Below are 20,030 nucleotides of genomic sequence, written 5' to 3'. Positions count from 1 at the left end.
CTATGTAAACCTGTATAACTGACAAAGCCCCCAGGATTGCTAGCTATTGTTGGTAACACAACACTTGACCACAGGGCAGCACACGTGTGCACCTAGTGGGTCTCTAGTGGCTGTCGGCTTATTCCCTCTGCAAACACTGTGGAGGTCTCCCGTGGTTCTATTTTCTGCAGTGAAATATGGGAATCCACACTTATTTTAAAACATAACCAGAAAAAAGTGCCATTGCTGTCTTTAACGTGAATTCCCTAGACTGCCTTTGTGGACGCCAGGGATTCCAAATCACCACCTGGAAAATGTAACTTTCCTGACTCCACAACTTTAATGAACTTGACAATTAGAATTTAATACATTCACATCTACTCCAACCTAAAACCAAAAATTGTCTGTTTAAAATGTCCCTCCTCATCCATTTCCCTGTCCCCCGCTGTTTGGTCTGTCTCTCTTGCTTCCTCAATGCTTCCCACTCTCCTCTGCCGACAGACTTCGTGAGAAAGCAGCTCAAATTTGCTGTATCAGTTTTTCAGCTCACGCTAACTTTTCAGCCCAATAGGGTTGCCATACACTGCTACCAACAATACTTATGTTCGTGTGACCAGTGCCATGTCTATGTCACCAAGTCCACTGGATAGTTTGAGTCACTCAATCCCTCAGCACATCTGGTCGAGCCCTCCTCTTTCCTGAGGCACTTGCATCCCTCGGAACACATGACAGCATGCTCTTCCGGCTTTCCACTTATTTCCCAGGTTACTTGTCTTCAAGTCTTTTACCAACCTCTACCTTATCTTTGAAAATGCCCATGTTCTTTAGGGTCCAGCAAGCCCTTTTTCCTTCTTACTGTATTCTCCCTCTAGGCGATCCACTACATCATTTACTCCCAAGGTTTCAAATATCCTCGATGCGCCGATGGAGACTTCTATCGCCAGCCCAGACCTGTCTCCTAAGCTGAGTCTCTATGGCCACCTGTTTATCTGACCTTTCCATTTGGATGAGGCATCGGCATGCTGAGTTCCACAGAGTCAAACTTAACCCTTGGTCTCCTCCCAAAACCAAGCCATCTCCACCGCAAACCTGCTTCTTTTGCGCATGTCCTCTAAGTGGCACCACTATGTACCCATTGCTCAACTCAGAAATATGGGTATTATCCCTGATGTCCCCCATTACCACCCAACAGAGCCGACCAATTATTAAGTCCTGTTGATTTCACCTCCTACACACTTCTCCAATCTCTTTACTTCTCTCCATCATTATTACCATCACATCAAGTCCAAGCCATTATCACTAACCTCTCCTGGAGCTCCCTAACTGGAGCTCATGTAAATACTGTGGCTCTGCTCTAACGTATGATCTACTCAGGACCTAGAAAGCTGATTTTTTAATGTTATTTATTCTGGGGGCAGGGGAGGGACAGAGAGAGAGAGGGAGACAGAGGATCTGAAGCAGGCTCTGCACTGTCAGCAGAGGGGCTAGAACTCACGACCTGTGAGATCGTGACCTGAGAGGAAACCAAGAGTTGGACCCTTAACCGACTGAACCACCCAGGTGCCCCTGGAATGCTATTTTTTTAATGGAAATTTGGTCACATCATTCTTTTGAAACCAACAACACTTTTAATTATTTCTGCTCTTTACTAAAAGGATAAAGCTAAAGGTTTGTAATAAAAACTTAACGGCCCTGCCATTAGGTCTGGCCCTCACCTGCCTCTCCAACCTCACCTGTGTTGTTCTTTCCCTTTGTTAAACACACACATTTCTTTCCTTCCTCAGGAGTCCTACCTCAGGATGTTCAATTTTACAGTTTTCTTTTCCCTCGAACAGGAGCTGGTAAACTTTTTTTAGGAAAAGACCAGAGAGCAAATATTTTAGCCTTCGTGGGCCAGTAGGTCACAGTCTGACTCAAGCACTCAGCTCTTATAGCACAGTCTGACTCAGCACAGATAGCACATGGATAAGCCACACACAATGGGCTGTGGGCTGGGGCACAGTTTGCCAACTCCTGTTCTAGAAAGCTAGACACCCCTATCCCGACACTTACAGATTCATTTCAAGTACCATTTTCCTCACTGAAACTCTTCCTGATCAGGCTAAGCCCTCTTATTTGAGGTGCTTTTACCTACCAAGTACATTTCTCTTTCATAGAACGAATTGCTATCACGACTAATGAGATATTTGTGAAAGTCTTTTGTCTATATCCACCTTCCCTGTAAGTCTGTAAATTCCATGACACTGGGGACTATATTTACTTTACTGTTTTATTCCCAGCATGTGGTGGAGAACACGACAGTCAGTAGCAATCAATAAATATTTGTTGAATGAATGAATGATTAATTTGCTATCTGACCTTTAGCTGGCAACTGTTTCTTTTTGAGCCTTAGTTCTCCATCTGGAAATGGATGATAGTAACAGCTTAGAACAGATAGAAACAGGTTTGTTTCAAGGTGAGATAACATGGGTGAGTGCATTTTGTGAAATCTAATACAAATTTAGGGGGAAAAAAACCAAGAAAGATGCCTTGATTGCCTAGTATGGGGTACACTGTAGCTCAAGGGGCAGGACAAATCATCTGGCGGGATTTGCTGGCCCTCCAGCTAAGAAAGCTTTTGCTCTCTTAAGAGGCTGGAAAAAACAAAACAGAGGGGTGCCAGAGTGGCTCAGTTGGTTAAGAGTCTGACTTTGGTTCAGGTCATGATCTTGCAGTTCCTGAGTTTGAGCCCTAGAGCCTGGAGCCTGGTTCAGATTCTGTGTCTCCCTCTCTATCTGCCCCTCCTCTGCTCACACTCCGTGTCTGTTTCTCAAAAATGAATAAACGTTAAAAAAATTTATTTTTTAAAAAAACAAAAACAGAAATGAAACAAAGAACTGTGTGACAGAAAGCACGTGTGGCCCACAAAACCTAAAATATTTTAGTCTGGCCTAGAACGGTGTCTGAGATTAAGTAAATATTTTAATCAGTAAATAAATGAACAATTAATGTTTTCTAAAAACACTCATATTTTAATATTTTGGTGACTAAAAGGCAGTGCCATTTTCTGACTCCCTTTCTTTTCTTCAATGGAGCAAGTGATCAAAATTGTAAACTACCCCCTCCCCAAAGGCTCTATGTTGACTTTAAATTTAACAGACAAAATAAAAAGAGTCTACAAGCATTTGCATTTTCCTCTCAATTATATCAACAGTTGCTTTTGAAGCAGAGAAGGTGTGGGGTGTCAGGGAGGTGGGATAGGAACGGGGACCTGGGGGCCCAGAAAACCACTGGAAAAGCTGGCTGTCGTGTTACACATGGGATTGCCATGTGGAGTCTAAATTGGCAGCAACCAATTCATCGTGTGGTGGACATTATTGAGTTTTTTTCCCATGGGGAATCCATCATTATATAGAAATTATAAACCAAACATTTACAGGAAATGATAAGGAGCTGGGTTTATTACAAAATAATAGTGCACAAATGGAAAGGGATTTGGACTCAAAAGATCAGGCTTCAAGTCTGAACTCTACTACTTACTCAACCTACCACTGGGAGCAAATCCATTAGTCTCTCTCTGATCTTGTGTTTCTTCATCTAGAAAAAGGGAGTCAATATCATTGGTGCCATTCAGTGGGTGGCCATTGGGAGCTTTACATACATTTGATCTTTATATCAAGCTGCAAACTGGCCATTACTAGCCCCAAAATACAGATGAAGAAACCGATGCTCAGAGAGGTCAAGGAACTTGCTCAAAGTGATACCACCAGGAAGAACCAAGAGGTGTGGAGTCAAATCCTGACTCGAGCAACACTACCAGTGAAACCTCTGATTAAGATATTTAACCTTCTTGGGCCTTGTACATGTCTTATCTCACAAAACACACGTGAAGCCTAATTTCTATGAAATTCCTCTATATTAAGTTACCGACTTAGACCTTAAAGGTAGATGTTTTCCTACAAAGTTCTCTCTTAAACCTAACTATATGTCTCTAGAACAGTAAAAAGGGGATATGCTCTCCCTTCTGTGTATCATAAGAACAACTTAAGTTGAGAAAGCATTAATGCTTAAGAGTATTGGATTGCAAGCATGTCTTCTGAGTACCACAGTGACCATGAATTCTATTTATTCCACATCGATTCCCATCCTGCTTTTGAACCAACCCCCTTTTAATATACGGCATGTCAGTTGATTATTAAATCTTTATTACCTTTGCTTCATTATCTCATGTAGTCTCCCATGTTGGACACACTGTTTCTCCAATTCATCATTTCTTCTCTGTAACTTTTCCAGTTTGTCATACGTATACCTTTTCTCTTGACTGAGCTGAGCTATTTCAGATCTAGAGAGGTGAACACACAGAAATGACAAGGTGTTAAAGGTTCTTACCACCAGAGCATGTTTTTACTGTATAACCTTAGCATCACCTTCAACTCCATACTTAAACATAACAATGTGAAAGACAAGTTATTTTATATAAAACAGAATATCTCAGAAATTGCAAACTGTCTAGTGGAGACATACAATGCATTCAGGGACTCAAGTGGTGGGTAGAGAAAGGAATAAAAACTTGCTCCGAAAGACATGGCGTCTTCAAGGAGCGACACAAGAGTGATCATGACTCGTATTCATAACCAATATTTGTCGAGTGCCTATCACAGGCCAGCTACCATGCTGTTAAAGGAGCAACCCCAGATCCCATCTCTATGATGGGGAGTTGTTTCTTTTAATTAACATAGCTAATGCAATGGCACATGATTTAAGTCCTATAGTTCCAAAAGGCATAATAATGAAAAATGGCACTCCTCTATCCCCGACCCCATCTCCAGCTTCTCAGTGTAACTACTAGTATTTCAGTGTGTGGTTAAATCAAGATCTCTATTTACATTCTGTGGCTACCTGAATACTGGTCATTGCTGGCTAAGTAGTTTATTACGTCAGTGGGCTTTAGGGTAGGGTGACAGAACGTGAAGCCATCTTATCCAGTGGGAGATTTTTAATATCAGTGTCTATAATTCTTTCCTCTGTGGCCATTCGGCTTCTCAACAGAAGAATCCTCCTGTTCCCTGCTTATTGTGTATAACACTAACCAGCAGTGTTCTAGGGGCTGGTTGGAAGTAGAGAGGTAGGGATCTCACCTTTCAGAATGCAGACTTTCTATTAATTTCTCTCATCTCCCCTTCAGTGCCCCTCTTTTAACCAGAGCCTGCTGGTTTAAGCTCTTCAGAGAGGAAGGCCCTAATTTCCTGGGTGGAGAAGGACAGTCACTGGCTGCATGGGGTTGGGGTGCAACTGTCAATTTTGCTTTCAGTCCTAAGTTCCACTTCTGCCTTCCAAGTTTTTCTGGAATCCTGAGAGCAGATCAGCTTGCTTCACAAAGAAGTGCCCCTCTGTAGACACTGAAGCCTCACCTTCCTCCACTTTGCTACAACAGGTACCATTTCCCTGTCTTCTTTCTGTCTTCACATATTTCATTTTTGGGATCACAGATATGTACTCTGGTGATGATTAATGTCCCTCAGGAAACACGCTTGCTGCCTCTTCTGTATCGTGGAGGATTAGCTCAAGTCTCAAAATCTGAAGATCAGAAAGATATCTCTCCGAGAAAAACTGTATCCCTGTCCTTGATTTAGATAAACCTTGCTCCTGTGGTCACCACCTCCTCATGTTCCACTGCCCCACAGACTGGAACTGAAAGTTTAAAATTCTTGCAATTAAAATACGAGCAGTTAACGACTGGTTTGTTTCTTGAAGTTCAAGTAAGACACTTGATGCAGAACCACGTCCCTCCAAAGAAAGGATTCCTCCTCCATTAGGTGAGAGAGTCTTTTCTTCCCAGTCAAGAGAAGAGGTGGGTTTGCTCCGCATCATTGGAAGGACCAAGCGGTGTCACTGTACCAAGCAATTTGTCACTCTGTGTTCACCTCATTCCCCATTTTGTTTTCATCTTGATTCAAGCGTCACCTCAAAGGAAGCTCGCCCTGATTAATACTTTGCAGTTCTCAACGTGTCAGCACATTTTTTTGAAACTACCTCTGGCTTTTACTCATACATTAGCTTATCATTAATTCCTCTGAATTGTGCCATATGCCTCATCTTTCTTACTAGATTATACATGAGGGCCGGGATTATCTCATTTTCGAGCTTAGATCAAGTACTCAATCTACATTTGCTTCTTCTAATAAGAATTCACCTATATTTGAAATAGTCTAAATCAGTCAATAATGGTTTAGGTTTCTCCTTTCAAAATCACATACAATATACGAGAATGTAATGCAGTTATAAGACATTGTTAGTGTTCTTGCAAGATAGTGTCTCCTATCACAACAAGGGCTATGCGCTGAAATTAATCCCCAAAAGACAAAAAATATCCTTAAACCTGATTAGGAAAACATGCAGAAGAATGTCTGTTCTCAGGTACTTCCCCAGAAAAAAGTCCCTTTTTAAAAGAATAATCATAAAGGAAACATAGACTTTACATTATAAAAATATAAAACCTTTACACACAAAAAATCATAATGTTCATAGTAGCATCCTTTCTAGCAGCAGTCTTGCTCTGCAACCCAGTATCTGCAAACTTAACCCAGAAATATGTCAACAGAAGACTGGTTACATTACTTATGCAAAGGAATATCAAGAGGCTATTCTGACAGTGTGGCTGTTAGTGTTATTCATTGACCTAAAAATATGATATACTGGTAAGAAAGGAAAATAAGTAAAAATCAGCATATAATCAAAAATATTTTTTTAATTAAAAAATTTTTTAATGTTTTATTTTATATTTGAGAGAGTGAGCATGAGTGGTGGAGGGGCAGAGAGTGAGGGACACACAGAATCCGAAGCAGGCTCCAGGCTCTGAACTGTCAGCACGGAGCCCGATGCAGGGCTTGAACTCATGAACCGCGAGATCATGACCTGAGCCGAAGTTGGACACTCAACTGACTGAGCCACCCAGGATCCCCTAATCAAAAATATTTTGATGTGTGTATCATATATTAGTATTGACTATCTCTAGGTGTCAGAATGAGGATTTTTTTTTAATTTATTTTCCTTTCCCGTATTTTTTGAATTTTTGCAATGGATACCTATTTAAGACAAAAAATAAAGTCATGTTAGCTGAACCTACTGTGGTAATCATTTCACAATACATGTAAACCAAAGCATCATGCTGTACGTCTTAAACTTATACTGATGCACATCAAATATACCTCAATAAACCTGGAAAAAAAATTTTGAAAGTCACGCTGATTTTGAAAAAAATTCATGAAAAACAAAAGGAACCGGGAACAAAATTTGCAAAATTAAAAAAAGAAATGGGAACACATAAGAAACCTAATTAAATGAGGCCTCATTTAATAAAGTGCTGTCCCACTCTCCATCAAAATTCCAATTAAAAACAAATACAGAGAGGGCACCTCGGTGACTCAGTCGGTTAAGCGACCGACTTCGGCTCAGGTCATGATCTCATGGTTCGTGAGTTCGAGCCTAGCCTTGGGCTCTGTGCTGAGAGCTCGGAGCCTGGAGCCTGCTTCAGATTCTGTGTCTCCCCTCTCTCTCTGCCCTCCTCTGCTCACATTCTGTCTGTCTCTCTCCCTCTGAAAAATAAATAAACATTAAAAAAAAACAAATATGGAGAATATAAAACAAATGTTCACAGAGGATGAAACAGAAATGGCCAATAAACATTTATAAAATATACAATTTCCACTAGTACTCAAAGAAACGCATAATAAAATCGGATTCTGGTTGAGTATTGCACGCCGACTCTCCACCAGGTAGTGGAATCCATCCTTCATATTAATGATGGCAATTAATTCCTCAGGGCAAGTGTTTCTTTCCTTTTCTCCGTGAGGTAAATAGGAGGTTTAATGATTTGCCTGAGGTCACCGGAATGGTGATTAGCCCCGCCCAGATACAAACACTGGCCTATCCAGCTCTAAAGGGGCTGTCTGGCCCACCATGCAATATTGCCTCTCACTTTTCCTTTCTTAAATCTCTCACTTTTTCTTGTCACATACTGAGATGGGTACATATGTACTGAGAAGAATTTAGCGTAGTACTTGAGCAAAGTCGTACACATTAATAGCCTTCAAAGGCTTCCTGTGATTGAAACAGAAACAAAAAAAAAGGTTTATTGTTTTTGGACGAATGATCCCCTTTTAGGGTATCTCAACTAAGAGGATCATCAAAAATTCAGAATTATGGACAAGATTATTATTATTCATTACAGTTAAAAACCGGAAACATCTTAAATGTCTAATGAATTATGCATACAAATGGCTACATTACAACTGTTTCCAGAGTAGTGATGTAGACACGCATGTTCATTGGATAATATATGCAGTGTAACTCACTCACCAGGTAAACGTACACGTACAGACACATTTACATCCACACGCAAATTCACTGAAAGGAAGTATGCCACAGGTTAACAATAGTTAGCTGGATGGTGATGTCACAGGATATTTTTTTCTTTTTTTTTTTTAATTAAAAAAATTAAAAAAACTTTTTTTTAATGTTTTTTTATTTCTGAGACAGAGAGAGACAGAGCATGAGTGGGGGAGGGGCAGGGAGCAAGGGAGACACAGAATCAGAAGCAGGCTCCAGCTGTCAGCACAGAGCCCGATGTGGGGCTCGAACTCATGAGCTGTGAGATTATGACTTGAGCTGAAGTTGGATGCTTAACTGACTGAGCCACCTTGTAGTTATAGCCAAATGCTCTATGAGGTTGTCTTACATGACCACAAAAATATAAATGTTATTTTGTAAAAGTATATACTATTTCCAGGTATTTTATCGCTAGAATATTTTTTTCTGCTCTACATATTTTTGGGGTTTTTTTTTCCCCTTTGCTTAAAATGCTGATTTGACTTCCAAGTTCCAATGTTCGATAAAAACTTTGTAAGTGTACACAGACATCATCTCTTGTCTATCTGGGGCCCATGATACACTGAAAGAAATAGATTGCAAAGTTCAGAGAGTAAACTTCCGGCACAAGTTTCTGTGTTAGTCTGAGATTACATTTGTGGCACGGTTATCCAGTGTCATATAAAAGAACAGATGACTCTAACGCATTTTCACCGAAAATTTAGGTAATTTCTGGCTTCATAGAAGCATGAACTTTCCCCTGCATTTTTATACACCAGTTATATCGTGTAATTGCATTTGCATGAAGTATGATATTTTACTACTATAATTAGGATTACAGCAATAACTGTTTTTTAAGGGAAAACACGACCCCGTCATTTTTTATTCTTTTAGATTCTCACTCGGCTTTTGGTGACAATTAGCAGAGGTCAGTATCAGTCGTTCCTTGTAGAATATAATTTTTGTAGCATCCCAACCTAACATCATCCAAACATGCCGGGGAAAAAAAAATAGTTCAACCGGGTGTGTGTTCTTTACTTCAATTAAACTCACACAGTTGGATACCGACTGTTGCCAAAACAGTAATATAATTTATACATTATAGTCCACACAGTAAAACTACACTAAAAGTCATTTAACAATATTTATAACACCATAAAATACAGTGTTAAAATATATGAACTGCAATATGTACCAAAATTATAAAATTTGTTTCTCATCATCAGTGATTAAAACCAGGATCATTGCTCTAGCCTCAATACCCACAACCCTAGTGACAGATTAGAATTCAAATCTTAATGATCAATTTACAATTAACAAGATAGAAGTGAAACAAATTAAACCAACCATTATATATAACGAGACCCAATGGACTCCCATTGTTCCTCTTAATTACAAAACGCAAATCACAAATACACAATGGGCAGTGTTAGACATCAATCCACAAGCCTAGCAACCCAGAAAGTGACAATGACAGAAAAGAGAGGAGACGCAAAGCCGCATAGACCGGGGTTGTGTGCTCCCGAGCCCTTCTCTTCCACAAGCAAGTGCTGAGACCCTGCAACCCAGCACAGCCTTGATCTCCGCTCTGCAGCTGCCCGAGGCTCACCCCTCCCAGTGCCCAACCTTTCTCAGCTCTTTCGCAGGCCACGGTCAGAGCACAGCAAACCACACCACAAACATCTCACTGCTGATTCATCCAAGCGCCTGCGGAGAGGGAACGCTTCCCTCACTTGGATAAAGAGAAATCACAGTTGCACCAAGGATATTTAAATATCTCCACTTACCAACCTCAAAAACAAACCCTATCCCTGTAATAAGCTCTCGGGGTCCCGGGGAAGAGAGACGGAAGGGTAGCTAAAGTTTATGACAGCGTCAACTAAAATCAGCCAGAATGTCTGCCCGGTGCCAATTAAGAGCAAAATGGAATTAATTCTCTCATCTCGTGGTCAAAAAACAAGCTATGTAAAAGGCACAGGATCGGCAGTTCATTTTTAGTTTTAAAATGGGACGTGCCATTCACAAACCCTGGAGTTGCAGACACCATCCAGGCAGCATGGCACGCGCCGTGCAGAAAGTACCCTGCTAACGGCTGTGGAGGGCTTCCAGAGAACGGGAGCGATGGGACTTAAGTTACTTGGGGAGAAAACACATACATCAGACACACACAGAGAAACCGTTTCAGAACACTTGCCCAGAGCAGCCCAGCACGGGGCTGGGGTAAGGAGTTAGAGACCACGGAATGGTGAGCCCAGATTGTCAGCTTTCCTAGCGACTGCATGGGCTCCAGTCAAATGGCTGGATCTGTGAACTAAAAAATAAAGCTTATTATCAATGGTAAGAATCCATTTGGTTGGTATGGGATTATAAATAACATGGAACCCTTAGAGAAACGGCATGGGCAAGACGAGGGGAGCAATAAGGACTGTTTTAAATTGTTGACCGGCACAAAAGAAATACACCTACTTTTAAGAAAAATTGTACCATAGTACTCTGAGGAAAAGCCGGATCAAAATTACCATGTGGTTTAATTATTTTGGAGACTGAGCTTCCACAATGATGACAATTTTAGAAAGCTCAGAAAATTCCAAGGTTTTCCTCACCTCAAAGCACAGGAAAAATTATTTATCCCAAAAGTTTAGTATCGGGTATACAGAGGCATGCTCCTGGAGGTCTCCCATAAGGCTTAGTAAGTTTGTAATCTTTTTTAAAAAAAGAAACACTTTGAGCCCTTCAAGTTCTATAGGTGAATTCAAAGCAAAAGGTAATGTCGAAATCACATGTTACATTTTATATGAATTTTGAAAATGTCCTAGGCTTCATGGAGGGAGCCAGCAGGAAAAGAGACTCAGTCAGTGGACAAGAAATTAAGAGTAAACAAACAAACAAACAAACAAAAAAACCTTAAAATCACAGTTTAGCTTACTGACCACTTTCTTGTGAGATACACAAAATGAATACGTTGTAAACTTCGGGGGCTCCTAGAAGTCTTACCTATAATAAGCAACAATTTTTTGAGTGCTTATGATTGCCAGGCCTTAGTTTTGGGTCCACTTGTAAAGTTACAATAGACGCCTATTCTAATTCTTCAGATTTACAAAACAAGGCGTCAGAGCAGGACTTGAAACACAACCAGATCCACATTTCCCTGATCCTCCTTTGCCTTTAAAAAGTATTTCCTTGTGGTATAGACTTTGTGTCTGTCAGAACGGCACTCAGACCCTCCCTGGAAAAGACAATAATGGCTACATCAAAGTCAGATCCAAATCACCCCTGTCAAGACCCTTCCAACAATGCCATCGGCTACAGTTATATTTCTACGTATCGAGCACGGTGCCAGGTGCTTTACATATGCATGGCTGTATATATGCGTTCCCGTGTATCTCTCTATATTCCTGATTCCCACAACAGTCCTGCAACATGATTTTAGAAATGTTTTTTCAGATGGAGAAGCTGAGGTTTGCAGAGATTAGGCAATGTACCCAAGGTCATGAAGCCCAGGGGCAGAGTGAGACTCAAACCTAGCTCTTTCTGAATTCCAAAGTGCCTTTTGCTGCACACCACCTGTCATCAACAAAGGAACAGGTTGGGACCAGAGTCAGATTAGGATATGGGGGGGGGGGGGGAGGGGGTGAAACCACACTTGTTTCATTCATTCAGTCAGTAAATATGTGTTGTGTGCCATCTGTGTATCAGGCATAAAGGAACACACCCAACTGACAAAGTAGTGGTCAGGAACCAGAGGCACCCTAAGCAAGAGGAGGTGGAGAGGGGCTGGGGTTCACTTTCACTGAATCAGTACAGGGTGAATGAACAGATCTAGAGCAGGAAAAAGAGGACCCAGGGCACAGGGCACAAGTTGACCCAGGGTCATGGGTTTACCCTCACATGACAAGCATGCCTACTTCTCCATGGGCATTTTTTTTTTAAGTTTTTATTTATTTTGAGAAATAGAAAGCATTATGTGTGTGAGCGAGGGAGGGGCAGAGAGAGAGGGGGGGAGAGAGAGAGGGAGAGAGAGGGAGAGAGAGAGGGAGGGGAAAGAGAGAATCCCAAGCAGGCCCCGCGCTGTCAGAGAAGAACCTGATGCAGAGCTCGAACTCACGAACCAACCCTGAGATCATGACCTGAGCTGAAGTCGGATGCTTAACTGACTGAGCCATCCAGGCGCCCTACTCCATGGGAATTTAAAGATTAAATTTTCTTTCCCAAACTTTCTTATCATAACTACTTTGGCCTGGATTTTCTTTGGTAGTAGATGTGAAATATTATACTTATCACAAGAAAGATCATTGGCTTCGGAACTAGAAATATCGAAGATAGAACTCGAGCTCTCCCACTTCTCAGCTATTTCAACACCCCGAGTATGGAGTCCCTCATCTGTAAAAGAAGGTAATAATTCCTGTCTCGGGGCGCCTGGGTGGCTCAGTCAGTTAAGCGTCCAACTTCAGCTCAGGTCATGATCTCACAGTTCGTGGGTTCGAGCCCCGCATCGGGCTGTGTACTGACAGCTCGGAGCCTGGAGCCTGCTTCAGATTCTGTGTCTCCCTCTCTCTCTGCCCCTCCCCTGCTCATGCTCTGTCTCTCTCTGTCTAAAAAATAAATAAAAACATTAAAAAAAAATTCCTGTCTCAAGATGTAAGAATTAAGTAACATATACCAAGCATATAGCAACTCTTCCTTTTAATACACTGCAGTTTCCCCAATTATGTCTCTTTAGAGAGCAAGATAATTAATAATCACAAAGCAATATTAAGATGACATAATCTTTTAAGTCCCAGATCAACTTCTCAAATTATACGATCCAGTTTGTTGTTGTTCTGTTGTTTATTTCTTCTAACAAATTACATACTTTTGGGTTTATGTGAGGCAAATCACACATTTCTAGTTAGCAGTAAGTGCTGTTGATATATTATGAGAGTCTCTTCCATGACAAAATCATTTGGGTTCCCTTGTCAAATTTCCTGAAAATATCTGGCATTTTAGCATCCTGAGCTTTTTCCCTACCCAAACAAGATATTTAATTAGTATTTGTTAAGAAGGTGCCCATGTCAGAGCACATTCTGGGTGCTTTATGGGAGCCTCTGTCTTTCTGAGAGCAGAAAGAACTGAGTTCATAACATAAGCCTTCTGATTCCCCCAAAAGATTCAGGGATGGGGATTCCATCAGCTAAGCCACCTCATTGATGCAGGAACGCAAGATGGGGCTCAGGGTCATCAGATATGCTCTGATCCTCCTGGAAATTCTTTCTGAATGAGATACCAAAGTCAGAAGTTTGTTTGCTGAGCACTACTGCTTGCTCTGTGTAGATCTAAGTGAGCTTCAGAAAAATACAGAAGAGATCTACAGGTAATTTTCCATTTGGTTATATTTTAATGTGATATCTGATAGCTTGTTAGTTACATGAATGATGCCTTTCGTAGTTGAATTCAAAGTGACTCTGTCCAACATCGTTCATTTACAAGGGGAAACAATAGTTCAAGCAGGTCGAATAAATTTGTCCGTGACTACACAGTTACTCTCAGAGCCAAGGTGAAAACTCAGGTTTTTTGTTGTTTTTTGTTTTTTTTTACAATTTAGAGTCTAAAATAATTCATTCGCTAAAATAATCTGATTAGAAAATGTGCCAAAAATAATTAAGATCTCAATCAATGTATTTTATAAAAGAGCAGTGTACCAGGGCGGCTGGCTGGCTCGGTCAGTAGAGCATACGACTCTTAATCTCAGGGTGGTGAGTTTGAGCCTCACATTGGGTGTGGAGCCTACTAAAAAAACAAATAAACAAAAACAGTGTACCTACAAAATGAATGATACTGTCCTAGTAAAACAATTTTAGGGGAAACAAAAGGATGGCTTGGGTTTATGTATTTTGAAGTATCCCCTATTTTCACTGTTATATGTACACATCTCATCTATTATCATTTGACCTAAAGATAGCTTCTGTGTGCTCACGGAGAATCGTGAGAATAGATTAAAACATGAACTGTATTAACATAAGACTTTCCAACTGTTTAACTTACCCACATCCTTTATTAGAATACCTGTCATCTTGACTGTTGTGTTCTGAAGTTTCATAGTTATCAATTTTGAACATTAAAAAAGTCAAATAATAGTACGTATACATAATCATGAAAACACACCAGGGTGTCTGTACGGACAATCAAGAAAGTGTTCATACGGAGAAAATATTTTCACAGTTAACATATCAACACATATCTAATTTTGACATTAGACTCTAAAATAGTGGAAATGCTGTTTTTTTTCTTAAGGAAACAAACGATAGTATTTACACAAACAGTGCTCTGAAAGTATTCTATCATATTACTTACCTGCTTTTTTGGGAGATCTGTTCCAGTTTCTTGGCTAATGCACAGCACTCTTCCTTTAACTTTGTCAAAAATGTATTCTGGGAGGTCAGCAGTGAATACTGTTCATTTTCTAGAAATAATAACAAACCCCGCCCCCCCCACCAACATAAGATGTTTATGGTTGTGACAGCATGCTTCTGTATGTAGAGTGGTAAAGGTACTAAGACCACTACCCATTTCCTATAAGCCACTAGGTCAATTTCAATGTCCTAAGTCGAAGCACCAGTCACCTGGCAAGACACTAAATCTTGAGAGGCATTAATTTTTCTAATAATTACACACCAGAAACATTTTTTATCATACCAGCTTGGGGTAATATTTTAATGTGCTGATAAACTGTCAGAAACCTCAAGATGCTTATATCTTTGTAATAGGCAAGATATTATATTTTTATTTTGACAATTTTACTATAAACAGAGTGTCAAAAATAATCATGACTAGATAATTCAAAAACAAAATAACTGAGGAACTCTCTTGTATACTGTAACTCCTGCTTTGAGTTTCACATTTGCTCATATATTTCCCTATCCCCACCCCTGGTATATAGTTCTTTCATTATGAAGGTGAAACACATAATTTCCTTAGAACTCAGCTTTCATTGTCAACAGCATGAGCTTCAAGGAAGATCTGGTCAAAGGAATTGAAGAGAGTGTGATATTTTCCTGCAAAATAAAAGGGAGTGCTCTTAAGGTGGTCTTAACAGTTAAATACTCTCACGTAGCGCTCAGAGATTCTGCCCAAGACCCCTCGATCGCCGGAATCCTGCAAGCAGGAAAGGCAAGTGCTAATTTTTCCTGAAATTTCCTCCTTTTACTTTTAGTGGAAAAACATCTATTGAGTCTGGAAAGTGCTGGAGGGACTCAAGTAAGTCGGTATGACATTTGCCTCTTTGTAAGCAAATCGATGATTTAGTGAATTTTACATGACCGATTTTCCACCTACAGGATAAGCAGTAATTTTTTAGCATGTAACCGAATGCAGTGCAATGAAATCATGTGCGAATTATCTTTAAGTGTAAGCTTTGCTAAGTCCCTTTATTTCTTTTCAATGTTAACTATCGATTGGCAAAAAGCATGCATCATCCAGAGCAAAATAAATCAAGGCACTAAAAACCAGGCAACACTTTTCTGGAAGAGACGGGATCAATTAAACTTTTGTTTTTAATAGTACAATCAGCTTGGAGTATGTGGTGCGGAATTATAATGACTGCCACTGTCTTGTTTTGACTAACACTGTCTGTGAACACACAACTCCAAAGTGAAAGGAACCACATAATGCTCTGACTGAACACATCAAACTGCCTGCTTGGAAAGTGCATTTTACTTTCAAATGCAAGGTAAAGAGTTACTGGCCAACTCAGTCTGCAAAATCGCGCCAACGTGATGAAAGATGGCAATTTTTAGCCAAGCTGCCAGCTGTGGTCAATGCCTTGTATTAGCGAATTTCCCCAGCAGTTTGAGAACTTGAAGAATGCGAAGGATTAAACATCACTCTAGACAGGGGCTGGGGGGAGGTGGGGACATCATACAAATGCTAAAAATGTTCGAAGCTGCAAAGATTAAATAAAGGAACATATCAATTTGGAGCCACTGAATTACATCCAGCTGCGACAGTGAATTAAGAACCGATTAATGGCTAAAGCTTTTCTCCAGTTTGGATGCTGAAGCAAACTCATTAGGCTTTTAGAGTAGCTATAATGTGTGTACTGTGGGAACTGTTCAGTGCTTTTCAGGAGACTCTAACTGTAAGCTCAGAGCATTTCCCGCAGAGCCTCTGATGCTATTTTCTTTATATAACATGTGTGCCTGAAAACCCAGCCAAAAACAAGCCCTTTGTTTTTCTACTTTGTTGTGGTCTCTCTCAGCTTTACGTTTCTTGAACACAGGTAAATAAACTCATAATCCAGATGGTGCAACAGATGTGAGAGCAGCACTCTGAAATCAACAGACAGTGGGCAATACTCTCCGTTTTCTCTTTTAAACGCTAACTAATATGTAATTCGGAATCTCCGGTGTAGTTAGCATCTGCTCCCTTCGGCCAGCCAAAGGTTACAGGTGTTCCTGATGTCATTTCACAGTAAGGCGTGGGCCTGGCTTGTGAGCGAGTGCCCAGGCTCTAATCTTCCCCTACCACCTACCAGTTTTGTCATGCTGGGCCTCCATTTGCTGTATCTTCTGTGTCAGCTCCTGCTCCCTTTGCTGGGCCTGAAGGGCTTGGGCCTTTGCTTCGTTGCTAAGCCTCTGCTGAATGCTATCTTTTTCCAGTCTACAAAGCAGAGAGGAGACAGACAGAAATTTAATCTGCAGATGCACGGGGCCTCCTCATTTCCCCTACAGACCCCAGAGAGCTGACGCGGTCGTCGATGGTGGGGCGTGAGAAGACAACAGTCTTTGTCGGACTCCCCCCAGTCCCGCCCCCCTGGGGGGGGAAGATCCAAAGGACCCTTCCTACTGTGGTAAATACGCGCCATAAATCTAACTGGACTCAAGGACGCAACTTTAAAAATCAAAAAATCGTGACACCTGAATATTGGTGTTTTGTAACTTTAAAACACAAACCCCCTCTACTGTAAGACTGTCAATGTTGTGGTACCAGTTCACGTTTTATCTCTGGAATGGTATTTCCTAATCATCTTACGGTTCTAGGAAGAGCCTAATTCCATCCTCCAAACCCTAAACTCTCGAAACGAAGCGTTGGAGACGCTCGGATGTAACGCAGGAGATTCTCTCTAGAAGCAAGGAAATGATTCTGCGGTACCACCTGCATGTTTTCGTTCAATGTCTTCACACATTAGGCCATGTAATGTGAATCTAAATACGAATATGAAAATGAACGACTTCCCCTAGCGTGTCACAGTAGGGCCCCTTTGGGGTCACGTTGAAAGTAATGGCAGGATGAGGATATTCCACGGTCCAAGACAATATCCCACCCCGCTGTGACGGGATATTGACCCAGCAAGATGGGTCACGCCACTGAGTCCAATAACCCATCACCGTGGTTCTTAAAGAAAGAGGCTGCCTGAACAATTAGAAGCTGACGAACGCAGGGGGTCTTATCGCGGGCGGCACCACGCACGCACACACACACATTAGGTCGGTCCCTCATACTCTAAATATGGGTAAGTGAAATGAGGGTTTCCTTTAATTAACTGACTTAGTTATTTCTAACTCCTTATCTCCTTGTGGGCATTTCTCATCCGTGCTGTTTTAGTTTACTAATTGAGATATTTACTGCCTTGCCTTTGCCAAACTAAAAATAAACAATTCCATAAAGCTATCACTAGTAGTCTACATACCGCTGTGGAGCTTCAATTCATTGGCTTCTAATTATAAAGCAACATAAGGAAAGTCTGCGTTGAAATTGGTCAATGCATGCAGGAATGTTGTGGTGGAAAATTTCAGAAGGAAACTACACCCATATCTCACTCAAATGGAATCATCAGGAGTCCATGCTAAATGTGAAATAAGGTCCCTTCCGGTGCTTCTAATAACGACACCCCCTTGGATTTGCTCCAAGGTCTTGCTTCACACTCAGTTCCAAACTGGTATATTGCAACAAATAGATAGACTAGGCCACTTTCTGCCTCCCCAGTCACACCGTGTCTTTTCTGCCCATGGATCATTGCATATGTCTCTTTGTTTTCCTGGGGTGTCTCCCCCCACCCATCCTGTTCCATGCCCCCCACCCCCACCCCATCGTTCTGTTCAGTATATACTGCTCTTTGAGGTGTCCTCAGAATCTCCCCCTCTCCTTCCATTCTCTCCTAAATTATTCTTTCCCCCATGACCTAAGTACACGTTGCAAAAGTATATGTCCTATAAGATAGCAGTTAGGACACTTGCGTTATTGGTTTATGTGCCTGGCCCTTTTTGTCATCTTTGTCTCTTTCTACCCTGAGCGCCGCTCAATACTTGGCACATGAGAAGTGGGCAGTGAACACTAATGAACGGATGTTCTTATACCCTTGCTGTGGGGGAAGCGTGGATGCACCTTTCGTGAGGTTGGAGAATCTGCTCATGTCTCAGATGAGGAGGCAAAGCTTTTCAGACATGTTAAAAAGGAAGAGTGCCTGAAGAGGATGGCTCTAGTGGCTTTGCCAGCTAGAGACCATGCTGCTGAAGGAATCAGCCAAAAAAGAGCACTGTGGTCTCTTCTACTGAGTAACCACTCCCAGGTCAGACCCCTGGTTATGGGTCTGAGACCCCTAATAACTGGGTAGCCGTACTATGCACTGCTCAAAACCAATACCTATTTGAGAGTGAAAAGGCGTACTATTAGCACATCGAGACAACAGTCATAACTGGGGCTACCCTTTGCAAACTGGGGCTATGGGTCCCCTCCGTAGGGGTTGCCAGCCTCAACATCAATTTTCAGCATGAGAAGTTGCCTAATTACTGATATTCCAAATTTACTATAGAAAAATACTTACTGTTATTGTAGTTCTCATTACAAAATGAGACCATTTAAAAGAGTAGTCTACCAACAAACGTTGAGCTACACATCAACTTTTGTTTCTTGACTCCTTCCTCAATTTTTACTCTATTTAAGAAATGACATGTGATTTTATTATTTTTAATCGAGGTATAATTGACATATAATATATTGGTTTCAGGTGTAAAACATATTCAATATTTGTACATAGTACAAAATGATCACAATAATACTAGTGACCATTTCTTTTCATTGCATAAAAACACAGCCTGTCTTTACTTTCCTATTTCCTCCCTTCAGTCCCCTTTCCTCCTATGTTTGTTTGTTTGTTTATTTAGGGTTTATTCATTTTGAGAGAGAGAGAGAGAGAGAGAGAGAGAGCGAGCACGCAAGCAGAGGAGGGGCAGAGAGAGAGGGAGAGAGATTGAATCTCAAGCAGATTCTGCACTGCCAGCACAGAGCCCGACATGGGGCTCGAACCCATGAACCATGAGATAACAACCTGAACTGAAGTCAAGAGCTGGATGCTTAACTGACTGAGCCTCCTCCCGGGCACCCCTCAAATCTATTTATTTAAATCTGCTCACATTATAGCTGAAAAAAGAAATCTGCTCAAAGGTTACATTGTAAGTGATGTGAAGGCAGAGATGGGATTTGAAATACAGTAGAACCCTGGATTGCCAGTAACTTGTTCTGCAGGTATTCCACAAGACGAGCAAACATTTCTAATAAATTTTAATGTGATAAACCAGTGATGTCTTGCAGTATGAGTAGCATGTGAAGCCAAATGTCACATGATCACAACTGAGCCGATGGTTCTTGAAATTTACTTTGATATACAAGTGCTTTGGATTACAAGCATGTTTCCGGAACGAATTATGCTTGCAAACCAACGATCTACTGTA

At 41.1% G+C, this 20,030-nt stretch overlaps 1 protein-coding gene across 21 annotated transcripts in view; it reads right to left on the bottom strand.

Annotated features, from left to right (window-relative positions):
* SDCCAG8 (SHH signaling and ciliogenesis regulator SDCCAG8) overlaps positions 1-20,030 on the bottom strand; it is a 246,837-nt gene that overhangs the window by 73,388 nt on the left and 153,419 nt on the right. For 12 of the 21 annotated variants that reach the window (XR_008293144.1, XR_008293145.1, XM_053209297.1 and 9 more), the window contains 3 exons: positions 16,832-16,959; positions 14,656-14,764; positions 4,169-4,300 (listed from right to left, as the gene is read on the bottom strand). Coding sequence is in view for 18 of the 21 variants with exons in the window: in XM_053209297.1 (XP_053065272.1) it covers positions 4,169-4,300; positions 14,656-14,764; positions 16,832-16,959 (369 nt within the window). In the remaining 3 variants the exon portion in view is untranslated. Of the gene's footprint in view, positions 1-4,168; positions 4,301-11,319; positions 11,552-14,655; positions 14,765-14,793; positions 15,357-16,831; positions 16,960-20,030 lie in introns of those variants that run through there. The other 9 variants (XM_053209301.1, XM_053209296.1, XM_053209306.1 and 6 more) reach the window with 5 other exon arrangements.

The sequence above is a fragment of the Acinonyx jubatus genome, chromosome E4, assembly GCF_027475565.1.
Source record: "Acinonyx jubatus isolate Ajub_Pintada_27869175 chromosome E4, VMU_Ajub_asm_v1.0, whole genome shotgun sequence".
In the NCBI taxonomy this organism is placed as follows: Eukaryota; Metazoa; Chordata; class Mammalia; order Carnivora; family Felidae; genus Acinonyx; species Acinonyx jubatus.
Note: the sequence above shows the minus strand (reverse complement) of the source record. Positions and strands in the feature narration are given on the sequence as shown.